The following is an 18,713-nucleotide window of genomic DNA, read 5'->3' on the forward strand; positions in this document are numbered from 1 at the left end:
CAAATGAAATCTTCTCAAAGCACGATATTAGTATAAGTTTTTTTATCCAAAAAATGATTTTTTTTTCTTTTAATTTAATCATGAAAATTTTGTTGCCTCCATACAAGATTGTCTTATTACTAGTAGCCTGGCCTTAAGTAATTTTGTTTTAAAAGTTTTATTTTCTATAAACATGACGGTATAAACTCTACTTTTAATTATATTTTGGTTGATGCCATAATAGATACTTTTTATTGAGCTTTGATTAATATTATTTTACTTTTAGACTTTCTTTTAAGCTATAGAAAAGCAAACATAAACGAAGTTAAAAATGTAATTTAGCTGAATAGAATTCAATAAGTAAGATATTTCAAAACATACTACTGTAATCTAATACTATTAAATGTCAATCTTAACTCATAAAACAATATTGTATAGATAACTAAAACTTTACTATGAGAAACTTTGTATAAAAACGGATAATTTTTAATGTTATATTAAAAATTAGACTTCTGTGACGTAAAAATACAAGTATAAAGTACAAACAAGGTCTTTTCACTACATTATAAATATTAGTATAATTTTTAATAGTTTTAAATTATTAGAATAGATTTCATTATTTTTGCTCATTAGATCTGATCAATACTTAATAAAAAACAGACATGCGTTTACTATTATTAAATGTCTAATGACAGCTTTATGACGTTTTCACTAATACACAACGATAGCAAGGTTGTAGGAAATAAATAAATTAAAACATTTACAGTTGTACGGGTGGATAACTAATTTCAACAATAGTCATGCTTGCTAAATTAAACTATCATTGACTCAACTAGATACTTGAAATATGTTTTAGTGTGGAAAATTAGTTGAATGTAGATAAACTAGCAAACACTGTAATTCTTTTACAAGCAGTCTAGTTCTTGGTTCAAACAAACGAATCAAGAAAGACTTGCTTAAAATCAAAAAACTAATTTATATTTTTCTATAATGAACAGTCATACTTTCTTTTAGTTGCTTATAACTTCATAAAAATAATTTCTTTTACAACGTAAGGTTTTATTACTAATGTCACCAGGAGAACTTAGTTTAAATTTAACATCATAAAATATTTTTTTTATTTTGTTTGTTTTCTATTTAAAAATGTGCATCTTCTATTGTATAGAGTGTTTTTAATAAAGTTTTTCAAAATTAAATAAATATGTTTTTAGATAATCGCATCATATCAAGTTATAATTCTTATTTGTGAAAAGAATATTTTACTATTTTTAAGAGTTTAGCTATTTTTAATAGGCTTATATTTTAAATACACTTTTAATCAGTAGTTTTTTGGGTGATAATCTATCTACTGGAATGAATCATGCATACTTTTTTAGTTGAAAGTACCTTGTTTATATTTACATTTTTCTAAATATTTCCCGTTTGTTACTAATTACTTTAGTCATTAACACTTTGAGTTTTGAATTTGGTTGTATGTAGTGTATATCATAGAATCACAGGTATTTTTTGGTAAGCCGGTCTAACTCTATGTTGAAACCTAGAAAAGTGCTTCTATCGGATAGTGATTTATTCGGCATGAAACAGCTATCTTTTGTTTTTAGTACAATAATATTTAAAGAAATAATTTTTTTACATAGTTTTAGAACGTTAATTCTCTTTACTAATACTACTCTTAAAAACTAGCATACACTATTAAATTAGTACGTCTTTAAGCTTCTTTACTTTTTAAGTATCCATTTTAAATTGTATAAAATAGTTTTAAGTTGAAAATATTTGGAATCTTAAATTAGTGAAAAATTAGTGAATAAAGTCTAAACATAACTACGCAAAAGTAGTTTATAACATTTGACAACAAGATGCTTATTTTAAAACCTTAACTTATTTTTTAAGTACTATGCTTTATATGTAGTATTTAATTGACAAGTTTTTTTTTTTTTGAATTATAGTTTTAATGACTATCTAGCTAGTTTAAAATAAAAGATTATGTTTTTTCAATTGAAAGTAGTTTGTTTATATCAGGGTTTCCCAAACTTTTTTGCAAATGGCCCCCTTTAAAGAAATTGAAAAAACAAGGGCTCCCTTCAACAAGATTACTCATAAACTACGATAAAAAACACCAAAGACCTTTTTTTTTTGTTCTTCATCTGCAACTCGAGAATATCTAGTGTAAGTTTCTAAACTAACATAAAATACACATAAGACCTTTTTTTTTTGCTCTTCATCTGCAACTCGAGAATATCTAGTGTAAGTTTCCCCCTGTGGCTCCTTTACTGCTCATGGCCCCCCCTCTTCCCCTTTTGCTGCTCTTGGCCCCCTGAGTATCTGTCATGGCCTTCTAGGGGGCCACTTGGCCCACTTTGGGAAACCCTGGTTTATATTTATATCTTGTTAGCTAGTTTTTGTTTCTGGTTAATTACTTTACAGCAAAAAAAGCTTAAAACTGTGTTTTTGATATGATTCTTGACAAATTTGTTTGACTACAAAGTGTTTAAAATGAAAGTATCACTAACAACAAAAATTTTTTTGAGCTACTTAATAACCCGATTTGTATCCTTTATGAGTTAATCAGTTCCTATGTGCAAATTCAGATCCCAAGAAAGATTTTCTTATACTGTAAAAAAATTGTCAATAGTTGTGAAGCAACTAACAGCCAGGCGATGTATTTAGTACCTTACCAATTTACCAAAACAACTGGCTACATTTCAAAAATTATTTTAGGTAACAAGTTTGATCATTATCGACAAAAATAAGTTTTAATGATAACCTTAAACTTTATCTTCCTAAATTGAGCACATTTCAAAATTTTTGTAATAGAAAAGCTGAGAATCTCATTTGACTTGTAAAAAATGTTTTCAAGTTGAAACTACTTTATAGCGCTATAAGTTACTTTTGATTTTTACCTTTTTTAGCTTTACAGCCGTACGTTGTCCACCCTAAGTTTTACTGCTATAAATAATCTACAAATGCATTCATACTATTTGTTTCAAGTAAGTACTTGTATACTTTTTATGATTAATATAAATACTAAAAGAAAAAAATTGATTTTAACTACTTTAATCTGTAATAGAAACAGAAATGGTATGTAAAACAAAAGTTTTGTTATTACATATTTAGTTTTGTTTTAATATTAACATTTATGTACTTTTAAAAACAACTTACTCTCTTTTACAACGACTAAATTTTGTATTTCCCTTTCACTTTGAGATGTTTCAGTTATATATAATGGTTTTGTGCATTATTGTTGTTTTTATTGTTTGTCGTTTACCTTAAGTCAGCTATCTAAAAACTTTCAATTAGTTGTTTACGCAAAAATATTATTTTGTGTTCTTTAAAAGCAACAACTTTAAACATATTAATAACTTATTATTTTAAAGAGAAAAAAATTACAATGTTTCACCGCTTCTATATAAATAAGACTTACAATTTTAAAATCCGCTTTCCGGTGAAAAATTTTGGTTGTTTTTATTTAAAATTAAATAATATTAATTTTAAATCTTCCCTGTGGATCGATTACTGTGTCTAACTTGCTTCAAACTCAATAATTAATTTTATAAATATACAACACATTTTTCGAAAATATTGGAATCAGGTTAGCTGAGATTATCCATATAGTATTATAATATTGGCATAACTATTTTAAAAACATGTCAGATTATTTGAGTGATTTCTAAACAAGTAATCATGTATTTGATTTATTTTTGTTCGTTGTTAATCAAATAAATGAAGTTAAAGCAAAATAAGTTTTTCTAACCGCCTTTTTTATCTTCTTAATTCATTTGATAAAACAAATACTCTTATTAAGTTCATAGTCTACTACACGGTTAAAATTTAAATAAAGTTTAAATGATAAAGGTCAATGTGTAATACTGTGGCACGTTTTAAAAATTGTAATGCAATAAAAATATTATTTTATACAACATTCTTTAACTACCAGTTCAATAAAACTATTATAGAAAGATAATAAATTCTTAAATACAACTAATTTTTCTTAATAGCAGAGTTATACCAGTTGTTCAAGACAAGATCATTAATTGTAAAGTATTTATAAATTTGTTTAGTTAACCACAAATTTTATAAAAGATAGAAAACTTAAGAATTAATTTGCTAATTAGTAAGGTTTTTAATAAATGTTCTAGTATAAAATATTTGTTACCATATACCTAAAAAACATTTTTGTTAGTTATCTGTACTAGACGTTGGAGTTAAAAAGTTTATCATTTTTTTATTTGTTGCAGCAATTAAACAATAACTAGGATGAGGAATGCAGATATTCGAGTGCGAATTGTCTTCATTGAATGTATTCAGCTTACAAGCGTAGCTCGTATCCTCCAAGTTAAAGATAACCAGTTCTTTGTTGAAATATGTATCGCAAAGCGCGTACTTATCTCCAAGGAAAGCCGGGTTTTTAACCATCATGCCGAAGAGCATTCTTACCACAGTCTCAAACTTCCTCACACTCACCAAGCTCGTGTCTAACCCGGAAAGTACCGAAAAGTTGAGATCGAAACCGCGCAAGTTTGTGAGAAAAATCTTTCTTCCGCTCGGGTCGTACTTGAGCTCTAAGGTGTAAGAATTTTCCGAACCAGCGCCGACAGTCTTCGTTGGATGGTTAACTCGCATCGAGCTCATCATCCTCCGGTCGTAGAAAAAAACGTTGCTGCTGTCACCCACGGCGATCGTCACTCCGTCCACCGGATTCACGTCAAAGCAGCGGGTCTGCAGGAAGATCTCTCTCCTCCTTTTATAGCTAAGCGTCATTGGCGTGTACACAGGAGATCTTATGTCCGCCTCCGCGATCCTCTGCAGCCTCTGGTCCACGTTGAACCAGATTTGGTTGGGGCAGACTGTCAGGACTTTCTTCACGAGTCCGTTGAAGCTGTAAGAGTTGAGAGTTTTGTTTTGTTCCACGTCCCAGACGTTAACGAAGTCGTGCATCTCCAGCCCGTACGTTGCGCTCCAAGTGACCGAACCGTCCTTCCTGCAGCAAATCGTCATCGAATGTTCGCGCTTCGGCATGAAAACGGCGTCGACTAAAAACTGATCCTTTTCGACTTCTATAGTGCTGGTAGCTTGAGATTCATGAAAGGGGCTGAATATCTGAACTCCTTTTCGGGGCTTCCCGCAACCCAAGAGGGTCCCACTGCTGTTCCAAGACCCGCACACGATTCTATTGTCCCAACTTTCTATTGTGTGGGCCATCTGGTGTTCAACACGCATCCTACCGAGCATGGACTCGTTGAAGTAGTTTGCATGGATGAAATTTTCTGCGTTGAATTTGAAATTGAGTTGTCGGTTTTTTAGGTTTTCAACGATTTTTTCCGACATTTTGTTTCAGTTAAGTTTAGTCTTCGGCGGACTCAGTAGTTGTTAAAGTGATTCATTTTAACTGAACAATTTTTAACTAAAAAATCAGTATTTTTGAAATAGATGAACAATATACCTGGCTTCATTTGAAATTATTTTTGTTATAATAATGAAGTTAACGTATTTATAACCTAAAAAAACATTTTTTAAGAGTTAGTTTCTATAAAACTGTTTCTAATAAGTAACAAACTTATAAAAGTGTGACTGTTTTTCTTTTAAACAAAGTCTAAACTTAATAAAGGTTTTCATTTTATTACAAACAATCAACTCAATCACAATAAAAATGTATACTTACACATTGGATTTTCACTCAAACAAAGATATCTCAATTAAGTTTAATTAAATAAAGAAAAACATGCATGTTTCATCATAGTTTGCATTACTTGCTGCTATAAAATAGCTAAATTCCAAGTTTAAACAATGACGTATGAAGTGCGTAATTTTTTTCTTTATTAACAAATGACTACTTAGTTAAGCTACTAAGTGACTTGTTTAGTCAACATTAAATTTTATTTAAAATAAGTTTACTATTAAGTTATACTAAACAAGATGATATTATAGAGCACTATACGGGTGTACTTTTTTTTATGTTGGTAAAGAAGTCACAATTATGTTTGATATATTTCAAAAACTAAATTTTCAACTGAATTCTGCTTGTTTGCATTTATTTTTTGTAAATCTATGTATTAAAAAAAGCATGTTTATTTATTGAATAATAGTAATTTATATTCTTTCTTTTAATGACGACCAACTATTTATTTTTGCTTATGAGTTATTTTAATCTTTCAGCATCGTTTAATGATTTTTTTATTCTTTAGTCAATAAACTTTGTATGCTCTATTTAAAGTTCTACAGTATAATCAAGCAATCTCTTTAGATGACGGACTTCAAATTTTTATACATGATCAACCGGATTCGTTTGGCATTAGCTTTTTCAGACCACTTTTCTTTTGTAGGATAAAAAACTTATAGTTTTTCTGGTCAGTTTGTTACAACAGTATAACCTTGAAGTAACCACCATAGGTTATTCTCAACTTAATTTGTACAACACTTGTAAATAGTAGTTGAAAAACTTAAAAAAAAACTGTCTGAGGGGCTAGATCCTACAGACCGTATTTTCCATTCTTACTCTTTAAAAAGTTTATTGTGTTGAAAACAAATAAACCGAAAATATATTAAGTAGTTTTGTTACTAGCAAAAAATTAAGTATAATTAAAGGTAAAAGTTATGTTCAACCAGTATTTTTGAATTTTATTTATAATTTAAAAACTGTAACTTATTACAGGGTTGCCAAATGTTTTTGAAAAATTTCTTCCAGGTTTTAAAAATACAAGTTTTCTATTCTTAGTATAAAATTAAGTCTAAGGTAAATAACTTTCTTTAATAGTATGAATACATTGAATGTAAAGCTACTTTAAATATGCTTTTCAGTAATTTTTTTTAAAGAAAACAAAAAAAAATCTGTATGATAGATTGCATTAAAGCAAAATTTCATTACTTCACATGTAAAAATAATTAAAATTTTTAGGTTTTTCAGTGACTTTTGCTCAAAATTCCAGGTTTTATACCGAAATTTTTCAAATTCCAGGTTTTTTGGCAACCCTATGATTAAAACTAAGAAAACTAAGTTTACTTAAACATACAAAAATAATAAAAAAAAGATAAAAACAAGTGCTTAAAACTTATAGACCTAACAAATTAAAAATGTTTGTAACCGTTCTGTAAACAAATGTAAATTAGTTTTTACAGATTTAAAAACTCAAATTAAAACTAAAATTATTTACATTAATACTTTCAACACAATGGTAAGCATAGTAATATATATATATATATATACAAAAAAAATTCAGAATAGCTTTAATCATACACATATTTTAAGCCTATCCAACATAACATTGAAACAGCACAATTTGATCGAGTAAATTTATTGTATGTCACCAAACAACTGAGTGAATATATTAAAAAAAGTAGGCGTACGTAAAACTGCATTAAAAACATCCACGCGTGGGCGCTAAAACGTCTCATGGTGACGTCACAGACCCGAACGTGACACGTGACAAAACTTCTGGGCAGGCGCCTGATACAAAAACAAGAGAGACTGCCCGAGAGAAAATATCGAATTAGAACACGCGTTAAAATGTAGTAAACAAAAACAAAAAGTACCAAAAAAATTAGGATAGATTCGCATGCGCTTACCGAGTGTTTCAACTCATGCTAAAATAATTGTTGGTGTGAATTTTTTTTTTCAATTTTAGTGGCTAAAATTCAAATACATAAAAAAAAAAGTGTGTTGTCACTACAGGCCTCAAACAGTTTTCTCGGAGTTTTTGATAAAAAACAAATCATATATCGAAAAGTTACAAAAAATGTTATGCAATCGAAAGTTTTTAAAACGATTTTTCTCCTTTTAATTTTCTTTAAAAATTATAAAACACAAAATAAAAAAAGAGCAAATAAAACTTCAGCGACAAAGAAAAGTCTAAAAACAAAGTTTGTTCTCATTAAAAATAAAAATTAAAAAAAATTCATAAAAAACTTTAAGTACAATTTAAGGGCTATCAAATTTAAAACCCCTTTTTATCTAATTAAAAAGACGAAACTTAAATTTTTTTAAATCAAGTACAAACGTATAGCTGGGCGCTCAATTTCCTTTTTTATTCCTTTTTTTAACCGCTAGTGGCCGCCACCTAGCTCTTATGTCATGTAACTTGGTACGCTTATATCGGGTGATGTCATGTGCGTCGTGACGTCACTTGGAAAGTTTGCTGATGACGCGGATCAGCGCCCCGTTTTCGTTGAGAAGCCTCTTGTTTTCCGATGTGAGATCCTGAAAAAATGAAATATTTTTTATAGCTTACTGAAGGTTTTTGTTTTTATTTTATACTTTATAGAAATTTTTTTATTCAAAATTATTTTATAACAAGCTAATAAACTCAAACCGGGTAAATAAAAGCTGTTTGACAATTTTCATCAGTTTTCGTGATGAACACAGAATATTCATTTTCAGAATGAAACAAATTTAAACTCACAGAAGCTTTTTAGAATGAAGCAGTTAGTGTGTATTTAGTTAAAATATTAAATTCTAAATAGTTTTCATTAAGCTGTTACAAGTTAACTAAAAGAGGTTATATATGTTTTTAAACATAATTTTATTCTTCTTTCATGACAGTACTATTTCAAGTTTATAAATATGTTGTGACACAGATAAACAGATTTATTAACTTTATAAAAAGTTAAAAAAATTTTTTACATCAGTCGTCTAGATTATTGGTTGTTAAAAGTTTCAAAAGTTGTGCACAGTTTGTTATCATTATCATTGTTTAAAGATGGACAATTTTTAGGGTGTCCCTCATAAATACTTTAGAAACTTTTATATTTTTGTCCGTAAAATGCAGTTATTCTTTATTCTCTTTTAAGGAAAAATGGCACCCATTGGTGAATAAAATGTTTTTTTTTTTGCACATATAACCTGGTGACTAATGAAAATATTTTGTAATAAACGTTTTTTTATTCCTTTTTTAGGTTACTGATTCCTATAACGTTATTAGATAGTTTTACTAACGTCTCAACCGCCTTAAAAGCGATTTCTAATGGATGCACTATGACTTATTTCCGTACACTAAACTAGAAAAGTATTTTAAATTCCTTTAAGCTTGTCAATAGGCTTATACTACTGAATATAAGAAAAAATTACTACAAAAACTTCACTAAATTAGTTCATAAAAATTTGTTAAACCAACGAGAGGTTGTATGTATAGGTTTGAACCAAGACACTTTGTAATTAAACACTATAAAAATACTAATTTAAAAAATAACAGTAACATAAGACATATATATATATTTAGAATAATAGGCATAACTAACACAAGTAGCACAAGCTGAGTTTGAAACAATCTAAGCAAATGTAACACAGTAACGAAAGAACAGTTACAAAATATAAATAAAATTTCAATTTAGCTAAATTAAAAATAAAACCATGCAAACACAGAAATTTTACAAACACTTAAAACAAAACTAAATGATAAAACAGATGACTTTTGGTAACATCAAACAACATACTAAAAATTCAAAAATGATAAAACTTCAACGGAAAATACAAAACAAGTTAATACAAAGCGTAAATAATTAAACAGTCAACAAAAATTTTTAGTAAAGCAAAAATAAATTGATTTTAAAGACAATTGTTAGACAATAAAAATTTATTTTGTTAAGTTTTACCTCAAACAAAATGTTATGTTACATTCTTAATTATCAATCTTTCGATTCTTTAGTTAAATTTTAAAACTAAAACTTACTTTTGTACAAAAAGGTTTTTATTAAAATTGAAAATTTTAAACTTACGAAAATAAATCAACTGACAACATCAACAGCATATTTTAAATTAAAATAAATAAAAACATGCATAGAACGTAAAAAGGTGAACAGAAAAACAACAAACAAAAAAATAAAAACAACAAAAATATTCACATGCCAACAAACAACATCCAATCACATTTCTCACCATCGCAATTGTATTATGACGTCACTACATCAGAACTTCCAGGCGGTGCGGAAAAAGGCGGGTCGCTTCGACGACGATTGTGACGTGGGAACTGATGACGTAGTACTTCTGTATGACGTCACCGGCTGGTACTTTCTGCTGCCGAAACCGGAATTTCCACTGGAGGGCGAATATTTTGGGGTTTGGAGGCGGGAACTGCGGGGAAGCCCCTCCGATCTGGTCCCGCTGAATTTCCGCTCCATGTAGGGAGTCCGTGACGACGACGACGACTTCGCGGTGCCGTTGCCAAGCGACGATGTTGTGGTGGGTCGCGAGCCGATGCGTGACGAAGATGACGTCATGAACTTAGGTTTTTCCTTTGAGACGTCACTGGAGTGCTGGATGGTCATTTTGTCGATCAGTTTCTTCAGAACCAAGTTCTCCTCTTCCAATTCTCCTATCTTCTTGTCTTTCTCCTTGACGTGCTCGCTGTGACGCGCCTCCAGGCTCTTTATGACGTAAGAGTACAAAATTTAGAAGTTTAAAAAGGCGGAAGAGTTGTTAAAAGTGGAAAACTTATTTTGTGCATTAACAAGCTAAATGATTAAGTTATGAAGATAAACCAAATAAGATCTATTAGTATATCATTTTTATTTTAAATGGTGTAATTTTATTATGTTTGAAAATTTTGAAAAGGTTATTTGTAAAGGCATCCTGTTTATAAAAGTCAAACTATTTAGAATTAGAATATTTCTTCGATTATATGTATTTTTTACTTTTCAAAGAAATTACTTGTGATATAATTTTAAAAAAACTATTGGTAGTAGGTTGACTTTTTTGTGGAAAAATTACGACTGAAAAACAATGATGACACGAGAAACTTTTCATTTATCTTAGACCTGTTTGTTGTAATAAAAAATGTTGAAATAAAGAAAGAGAAATTGATAAATGGTTTTTATTTATTCATTTTATTATCAGTACAAATCTATGACAAGTGAAAAATATCCTAGATTAATTCACAAAACATTAAACAGCAAATATGAAAGATAATAAAAGTACAATATATCATTGTCCAAATAAATATAAAAATTACTTTTAAGTTTTGAAGTATTAATCTGGCTGTCAAAAGTAAATCAGCCTAATTTATCAAGTGAACTGAAAGTATTATATTTTATTGTCTATTAACTTACTTGGTTATTTGTTTATGGTTAAATATTTTGTCTAAAAATTACATTCGCCTCATTTTATTGAATTTATAGACATTACTAGTTAAATGCATTTACTGGGCATTTATTGATAGTTTTTTGAAGAGTATACCTACAACTAAAACAAAATTTATAATTTTTTAATCTAAATAATTTTAGACTCTAAGTTATTACAAAAGGTAGCGGTAAAAAGTTTTCTAGTAAAATTTACTTATTCATGTTGAAAGTTACAAAATTATAAGCTTTAAAACTTGTTTAGAATATACAAATACAATTTCCATAAAAACCATACTTAAAAATCAACTAATTTAAAGAAGTACACGAGTTTAAAACAGAAACATTTCGTATAAGTTTACTGGAAAAGTTTTCAATCTTTTTTTTTCAATGCAGATATAACATTTTATTTTATTTAACTTTTTGCTCTTAATTCATTAGCTTTAACAATGTTTAGATTTTAACGCGATTGTATTAGACAAATGCCGTTGTAAAAATAAAATGCATTAGACTACATTCGCCCTAACGTTTTTAGTTTTTCATATAAAATTGAAAAATATTTTATTCTTAATTCAATGCAGCACTTAATACTAGCTGGAAAAAATAAAATCTAAATGGATTCTGTCTGGAACTGGCATTTAACTCTTAACGAGTTGTACTAATAAATGTTAAATCATTTCGTTTTCAATGTAAAAGAAAAGATTTAAATGAATCATAAATACATTAATAAAATTAAAAATTACAGATTTATATTTTATCTTAAATAACAATACTATTTGTTTGCCTGCGATAAAAAGATTTACATTAAAATATAAATCATATCAAAGATTTAAATTAAAACTACCATCTTATTAAAAAAAAATTTCAACAATAATTTAAGATAAAAAACGCCCAAGTGAATATTTTCAACAAACTTACATTTAAAACACATTAACAGTAAACTGTAATTTCTAGCTTTATAATTGTTAACATTAAAGTTGATTTAAATAAAAATATTTAATATTGACAAGTCTTTTCTAAATAAAAAAATCTTTACTTTGCTTTTAATAGGACCCAAAAGCAAAATGATGTTTTAAAGGTTATAAAATTTTATACATTTAAAAAATAAACTTCATTATTTGTTCTCATTATTTCTTATTTTCAATTTCAAAAGTAATCTAACGTTTATTTTTCCTAACAATTTTTAAATTAAATTATTACACTAATTTGCTTTATAATGTTTTTTTTTAATCAAATTCTTACAATCATTTTTATCCCTAAAGTTTTTTTATTCTATCTTATTTCTAAATACTCTTACAATTACTTTTACTATTTATGATTTTGTGACTAAATTTTTCATACACTCTTTTTTCCAATCATAAAATCCTAAACTTACAAATGTATTTTAAAACTTATTCTTAAACTTATTTTTTCAACTAATTATTTCTAACTTGAATACATTTAGCAAATTCTTACACAACTTTACTCAACCACAATATTTTTTCTCAAGTAAAACTTCAATTAACTAATTTAAAACTTGAACACTTTTAATTAATTGTTCCACAAGTTTTTTCAACCATAATATTTCTTTAGTAAATTATTTGTCATTTAATTATTAATTCTTACGCTGATTTTTTCATCCATGTTCCTGTCGTCTTATTAAAATTATTTTTGAATAGTTTGGTTTTGGTACTGGTTTTAATTAAAAAGTTTAAACATAACTCACTCATTTTCGAAAAAAGTTTATTAATTAATTTCGTTTAGCTCTTCTTCAGAATAATATTGCTAAAAACGATTTATATTATAGAGTAATTTTAGTTATATAACTTAAATAAACTTATTATATAACTAAAATTACTCTATAATATAAATAGTTTTTAGCAAAATTATTCTAAAGAAAAGCTAAACGAAATTAATTAATAATTTTTTTTTCGAAAATGAGTGAGTTATGTTTAAACTTTTTAATTAAAATTATTTTGTAGTATTTTTTCAATCAAATTATTTTATTATAATTCTTACACTGATTTTTACTACTTAATATTTAGTGATATTTTTTCAATTTAATTATTTCATTATTAATCCTTACGCTGATCTTCTCGTCCATGATATATTTTTTTTCAATCAAATTATTTAATTAATCCTTACGCTGATTTTCTCGTCCATGTTCCTGTTGTCCTCCTCCATCTGCATCATCTTCACCTCTTCCCCGCTCGCCCGCTTCTTCAGGTCGCTCTCCAGCCGCTCTATCTTCTTCCGCGCCTCCTCCAGTTCCCTCCGCAGCTGATCGTTCTCGCACGACTTGTCCTGGTACATCTGAACGAATAAAATTGTGAAAATAAAAACTTTACAACAAGGTAGATTTAGCTCAAATGCTTTTCTTTCTTGTAGGTTCAATACCTATAATAGGGAAGCTGAAGATGCGTTTACAAAAATAATGAATACATGAACTAAAAATGACTTGTTTTTATGGCATCTGATGAGACAAATAACATTGTATGAAAAATAACGAAGAAACTTGTTTATAAAAATATTAGATTTTGATTATTGCTGGTTTAATGTAATTTAGCTCCATACGGCTAAAATGAACGGTCATTTTCAGGATGCTCATTTTTCAGGATTTTCCTGGAACATCTGATTATATAGAGTTGTGAAAAATTGGGTTGTTATTTATTTGTATAATTGTACATCTGATATGATCTCTTTTGACAGAAATATCAGCAATATATTATTTTTGAACATTTAATATCATATGAACCATCGTACAAATCTGGGGTAAAAAAGAAACACACTTAAGTAGTTACATGACATGACATTAAAACCTGAACCTGAACTGTTTTATTTTTAAATGAGAAGTTGGATTGATTAGAGTCAGTAAAAATAAAATGTCTGATTGTGAATATAAAAAGAGACCTAAGGAATCATTTGTATAACATAAGTATAATATTAATGTGCCCGATGTATTTTTATTTTTTTATTATTTAAAAAATAAATGCATCCATTGGAAAATGCATTAGTTCAAACAAAAAAAGATATGGTATTTTATTAAGGCAGTCCTAATTATTTTGGTAAAACTATATATAATCATAAAACATATATATTCAAAAGATTGTTCAATATAAATATTTAAAACAATTTGAATTTAAATTGAAAAAAAAACAGGTTAAACAAACAAAGGTTTTAAGCAAAAGCAAACGTCTACTTGTTTAATTAAAAGATAATGTTTGTAGATTTATAAACTTGTAGCAAAAAATTATGTTATCCAGGCTATAAAAATACTTAGCTACTATTACCACTTAGAGTTTTTTAAATATATGAAAACAAGGTTTAAACAAACATTAGTTTAAAATTCAATTTTGACATTTTAAAAGGTTAAAATTTAAACAGAGCTTGGTGAAAAAAACTGTTTAAAATTAAAATTAGAAAAATAAAAATAAAAAAAAATAATTTTGACTCATACACTTTACACATGTAATTTTGGCTGAAATAAACTTCAAAAAAAGTTCAAACAAAACTTTCAACACCCCCGAACATTAATTTTTAATTTAGGCTCTGCAAAAACGATTGTTTACACAACAAAGAAGAAAAAAACATTTAAAAATAGAACAAACAAACGGAATAAACATCAGAAAAAAACTTCCATTTAAACTCGCATGACAGCTTTCTGCGAAGTCGAAACCCACATCAAAACAAAAGATGAAACAAGACGCGAATCGAATCGCTTTCAAGGTCGGTTTTAATGAATAATTCGAAGTGTAAACAATCTTTCTTGTGTAGGTAATTTCAAAACAAACTTTCTTGTATAATTTACTTTGTCGTAAACAAAAACAAACTTTCTTGTACGCGGAGTCTCCGGATCCGTCCAAGTTCAAACGGTTCGAGTTTGTTGAGTTTGACGACGGTGCCAGTCGGTTCGTCTGAAAAATATAAAATAAATTAAAACTTGTGTTTTCGTTTGGTCAACTTGTTTAAAATTTTACTGAGTCTTAAAACAAGTGCTTCTGTTTTAGCTTTTTTTTTGTATACTATTTTGAAGTTTTAATAAGCTTTAATGAAAATTTTAGACAAAAAGTGTTTTGGAAAATGTACTTATGCTCAAGTTTATTTGCTGCTCCTATATATTTTTTCAATTTCTACTGGCTAAGTTTTATGCAAAACAATACAACATTTTTAAGAGTATTCGTGGCTTATAGGAGTTGAAAGGGTTCGTAACAAAAAATTCTAATATTAATAGTTTTAAAATAAGAGACTCTTTTTTAAGTAAATCATTTTCAAAAATCAACTCTGATTTTAAAGAGTTCTTGTCTTTGAAATTATGTATTTTAATTCTCGTACTAAAATTAATTCATATAACTTATGCATTTTATGAGACTAAAGTAAAATTCTAAGGTTATATATTTTTAGCTAACAAATTTTATTTTGTTAAAGTTAATCTTAATAAAAACATTTTGTTTTTTATTAGTGCAAAATACATGAAAGTAAAAATTCAAGTTAAATTGCTTGGAAAAGTTTTAAAACTAAAGAAAATTATACTTTTCAAGTATTTCTAGTTTTGAATTTAACATTTACAACTTATATACTGTTACACTATAATGGTAAAAAAATGGCATTTTATAGAAACTAAGAACAACTAACTCTTTGCCATAGTTTTCCACTCATAATTTTCTTTTAATCAAAGTAAAAGAAAAAATTATCTAAAACAAAAGATTACAAGAACTAAAAAGTTAATACAAAAATAACACAGTAACAGATCAAACAATTCAACTTGATATAAAAAACTGCACTCTCGACACTATTACTTTCTAAACTGCTAACTAAATCTCACGATAACGTCAGCGACAAAGTGAAGAATTCCGCCACTAGTCGAAACGAAAAGTGTAAGATGTAATGAGTAAATATAGTAAATATTTATGTGAACTGTTTTCCCACATTTTTAAACATGAAAAAAAAAATAATAGAGAAATCTGGATTAGAATGAGGTGTTTTTTGAGGTTCAAAAAATTTTGTTTTGGTTTTAATTAACTGAGATTTCAAAGCATAGGATGAAGCCAATTTTTTTTAATTTAAAAATATTGAACTTTTGAATCTGAAAAAATATCTTCATTAAAAAAAGAAAGGATTAAAATGTCTTATCTCTTAACTAAAAATTTCTTACTAATGTTTTTATTGAACTATAATTTAATTGCACATGATAAAATCATACTATTTTCTATACCATAAATCTGGAAATATTTAGAATATAAAAAGCAACTTCATAAAAAGGTACGGAGTCAGCTGTTCTATTTAGTAGCATAAAAATCTTATTTATTGTTTTAAAAGTTGTTGTTTGTCTAGCAATTAGCAAACAGTTGAAGTTCAGCAGTGGTGAGAAACACCGCATCTCACATACACTGGCATTCTCAATCTGTATGCTTTAAACAGGCGAATGAGGTAATTAGTTCATTTAGACTTCAGCGTTAAGACTAACCTGTACTAATGAGATAACCAGTAAGAAGTGGTTGATTTAAATTATGTTCTTATAACAATGATCTTTTTCAGTATTTTTGATACAAGAAGAAAAAAATTCATACTTTTTCAGAAAGGCTATAAGTTTACACAATTTTTTCAAATGACTTTTAGTGTCTTAATGAATCATTGGACTTTTATAACATTATATTAATGCGATGCTAATGCGTGAAATAATCGAGACGTGATGCAACTTTACAATGGGGGCAGAGAAATGCGTAAATTGGATTAAGGATTTAAATGCACGCAGTCGTTGCACAGAATGAAAATGACTTGTAAAAAATAAGATCATCATTTAGCTTGGAATGGTTTTGAATACTTGTATTTGGAAAAACTAAAAGACGATAAAAACTTTATAAAATACAGATGCATGAAGCTCATTAGTAATCATCAAAGAAGAAATATTTTTCTTGAAAACTATCAAATTTGCTTATTTTTCAAAGTAATTATTTGAGCAACATAATCCAGCTTAGTTTAAATAATAAAAATAGTTTAAACTTGTGAACCTTCTTTTTCTTAACCAAAACAAAAAAGTTGCAAATTTTTATTATATATATTTATATATATACAGTATATACTTTTTAATCTTTTAACAAAACTATTAAAACCTCTTAACTTCTATCATTTTAATATAAATTAATAACAACCTGTGAATTGCCGTTGTTTTCAGCAGAATTTTCATTGAGTTCTTCTTTTCTGCTTTCTAGTAAGCTTGTTATCTGAAAAAAATATAAAATTAGTTTAAAATACGTCATTAATCATATTTGTACACAATAAAGAAATGTAATATTTGATAATAAATTTTGTAGTAAACAGAAACTATAAATGTTTTTCTAACAAAAGTTACTGTTTAAAGGTAATAGAAATTTTTAAAGTGGCTGTTAAATTTAAAAACAGTAGTTAAGAAGACTGAAAAAATTACTTATTTTTATAAACTAGTTTCCAAATGAAAAAATATATACAAAAACAAGCATTAAAACATCAGAAACTAAAAGTTATAAGCTTAATTTAAATCAGTAATATTTCGAAGAATTAGTAACCATATTTCTCAGCTTTTTTCTTCAAACATTCTGTCTGACTAACAAATAGAGAATAACATAATTACATTTTTGAAAATTATTTCAATTACCTTTTTTATTTATCTTTATCTATCTTATAAAAAACCATGTGTATTATGTGATGAGACAACAACTTTTACAAATATAATACATTTTTTTAAGTGTTAGATTAATTTATTAATAGATCTAATTATATAACAATTAAGTAGACGTCTCAAGTAGACGTAAATTTAAACAAAATTTCAGTTAAAAGGTTGTAATCTAATTTTAATATGCTAAGCTTATTTGTGCGTAAAAAGACGTCAAATGTAACTCAACATAAACATTATTTTATATGAGTGTGGTTTATAAAACTTTAACTAGTCTAACAAAGGTTCTGTAAAAATAACTTCACAGTTTTGTTTAAAAGTAAAATCCAATGACGAACTGAGAAATTAAGGACTTGTAAAACTTTCAAAAATAATACAATTTAACTGAACTTTTAATATTAATATTTATGGAGGTTAACATAAAGCTTTCTAAAATCATATTAAATAAAACCTGTTAGCATGCATTTAATTTACACTAGTAGTTTTACTATGACTTACTTAGTGTTACAAAATGTTATACTCCAATCATATTTTTTACTTTTTTATCAATTTTATAGTAATTTTACAAATTTTAAAATAAACTGCTCGCAAAACAACCCTTACAACTATTTAAACCAAGACTGATTAAAAAGCACATGAGCGCAGGACCTAGTGTTACAGTTTTGTAGAACTTTGTTGTACCCAATCAAAGTTGCGTGCACAAGAGCGTAGCTCTAACGAATCTGAAGACATTCAACTTCATTAAATTATACTTATGATACTATTTTAGTTTAAAATGGTCTTTGTTCATACTTTTTATAACTTGAACTAATTGAGTCAAAAACATAAACCAAAAATTAAATTTTAAGAAAATTATAGTGCCGTAGACTTGTTTATAGTATGTCCCCAGTGTAAAATAATCTTTTAAGACTAAAACCTAATCAAAATTAAAAACAAACAATAATGTTTAAATACTGCTGCAAACATAACTCAAGATAACTGATTTTTGTAGCAAATTATCTTTCAATCTGCAAACTACTCGAAACAAAAAAAAAACTTTTTTTTAAATAACACGTAACAAAAT

General features: G+C 27.2%; 1 protein-coding gene across 2 annotated transcripts in view; it reads right to left on the minus strand.

Annotated features, from left to right (window-relative positions):
- Window positions 1–7,258: 7,258 nt before the first annotated feature.
- Window positions 7,259–18,713, minus strand: part of LOC145844653 (protein phosphatase 1 regulatory subunit 12B-like) — a 40,002-nt gene continuing 28,547 nt past the window's right edge. The window contains exons 17-21 of one of the 2 annotated variants that reach the window (XM_082952055.1): window positions 17,151–17,222; window positions 14,832–14,915; window positions 13,147–13,314; window positions 9,845–10,332; window positions 7,259–8,170 (exon numbers count right to left, since the gene is read on the minus strand). In XM_082952055.1, the coding sequence (XP_082808181.1) occupies window positions 9,874–10,332; window positions 13,147–13,314; window positions 14,832–14,915; window positions 17,151–17,222 (783 nt within the window). In that variant the 3' untranslated portion in view covers window positions 7,259–8,170; window positions 9,845–9,873. The remainder of the gene's footprint in view (window positions 8,171–9,844; window positions 10,333–13,146; window positions 13,315–14,831; window positions 14,916–17,150; window positions 17,223–18,713) is intronic. The other variant, XM_082952056.1, reaches the window with a different exon arrangement.

This window comes from Thalia democratica, chromosome 9, assembly GCF_965202585.1.
Source record: "Thalia democratica chromosome 9, ktThaDemo2.hap1.1, whole genome shotgun sequence".
In the NCBI taxonomy this organism is placed as follows: domain Eukaryota; kingdom Metazoa; phylum Chordata; class Thaliacea; order Salpida; family Salpidae; genus Thalia; species Thalia democratica.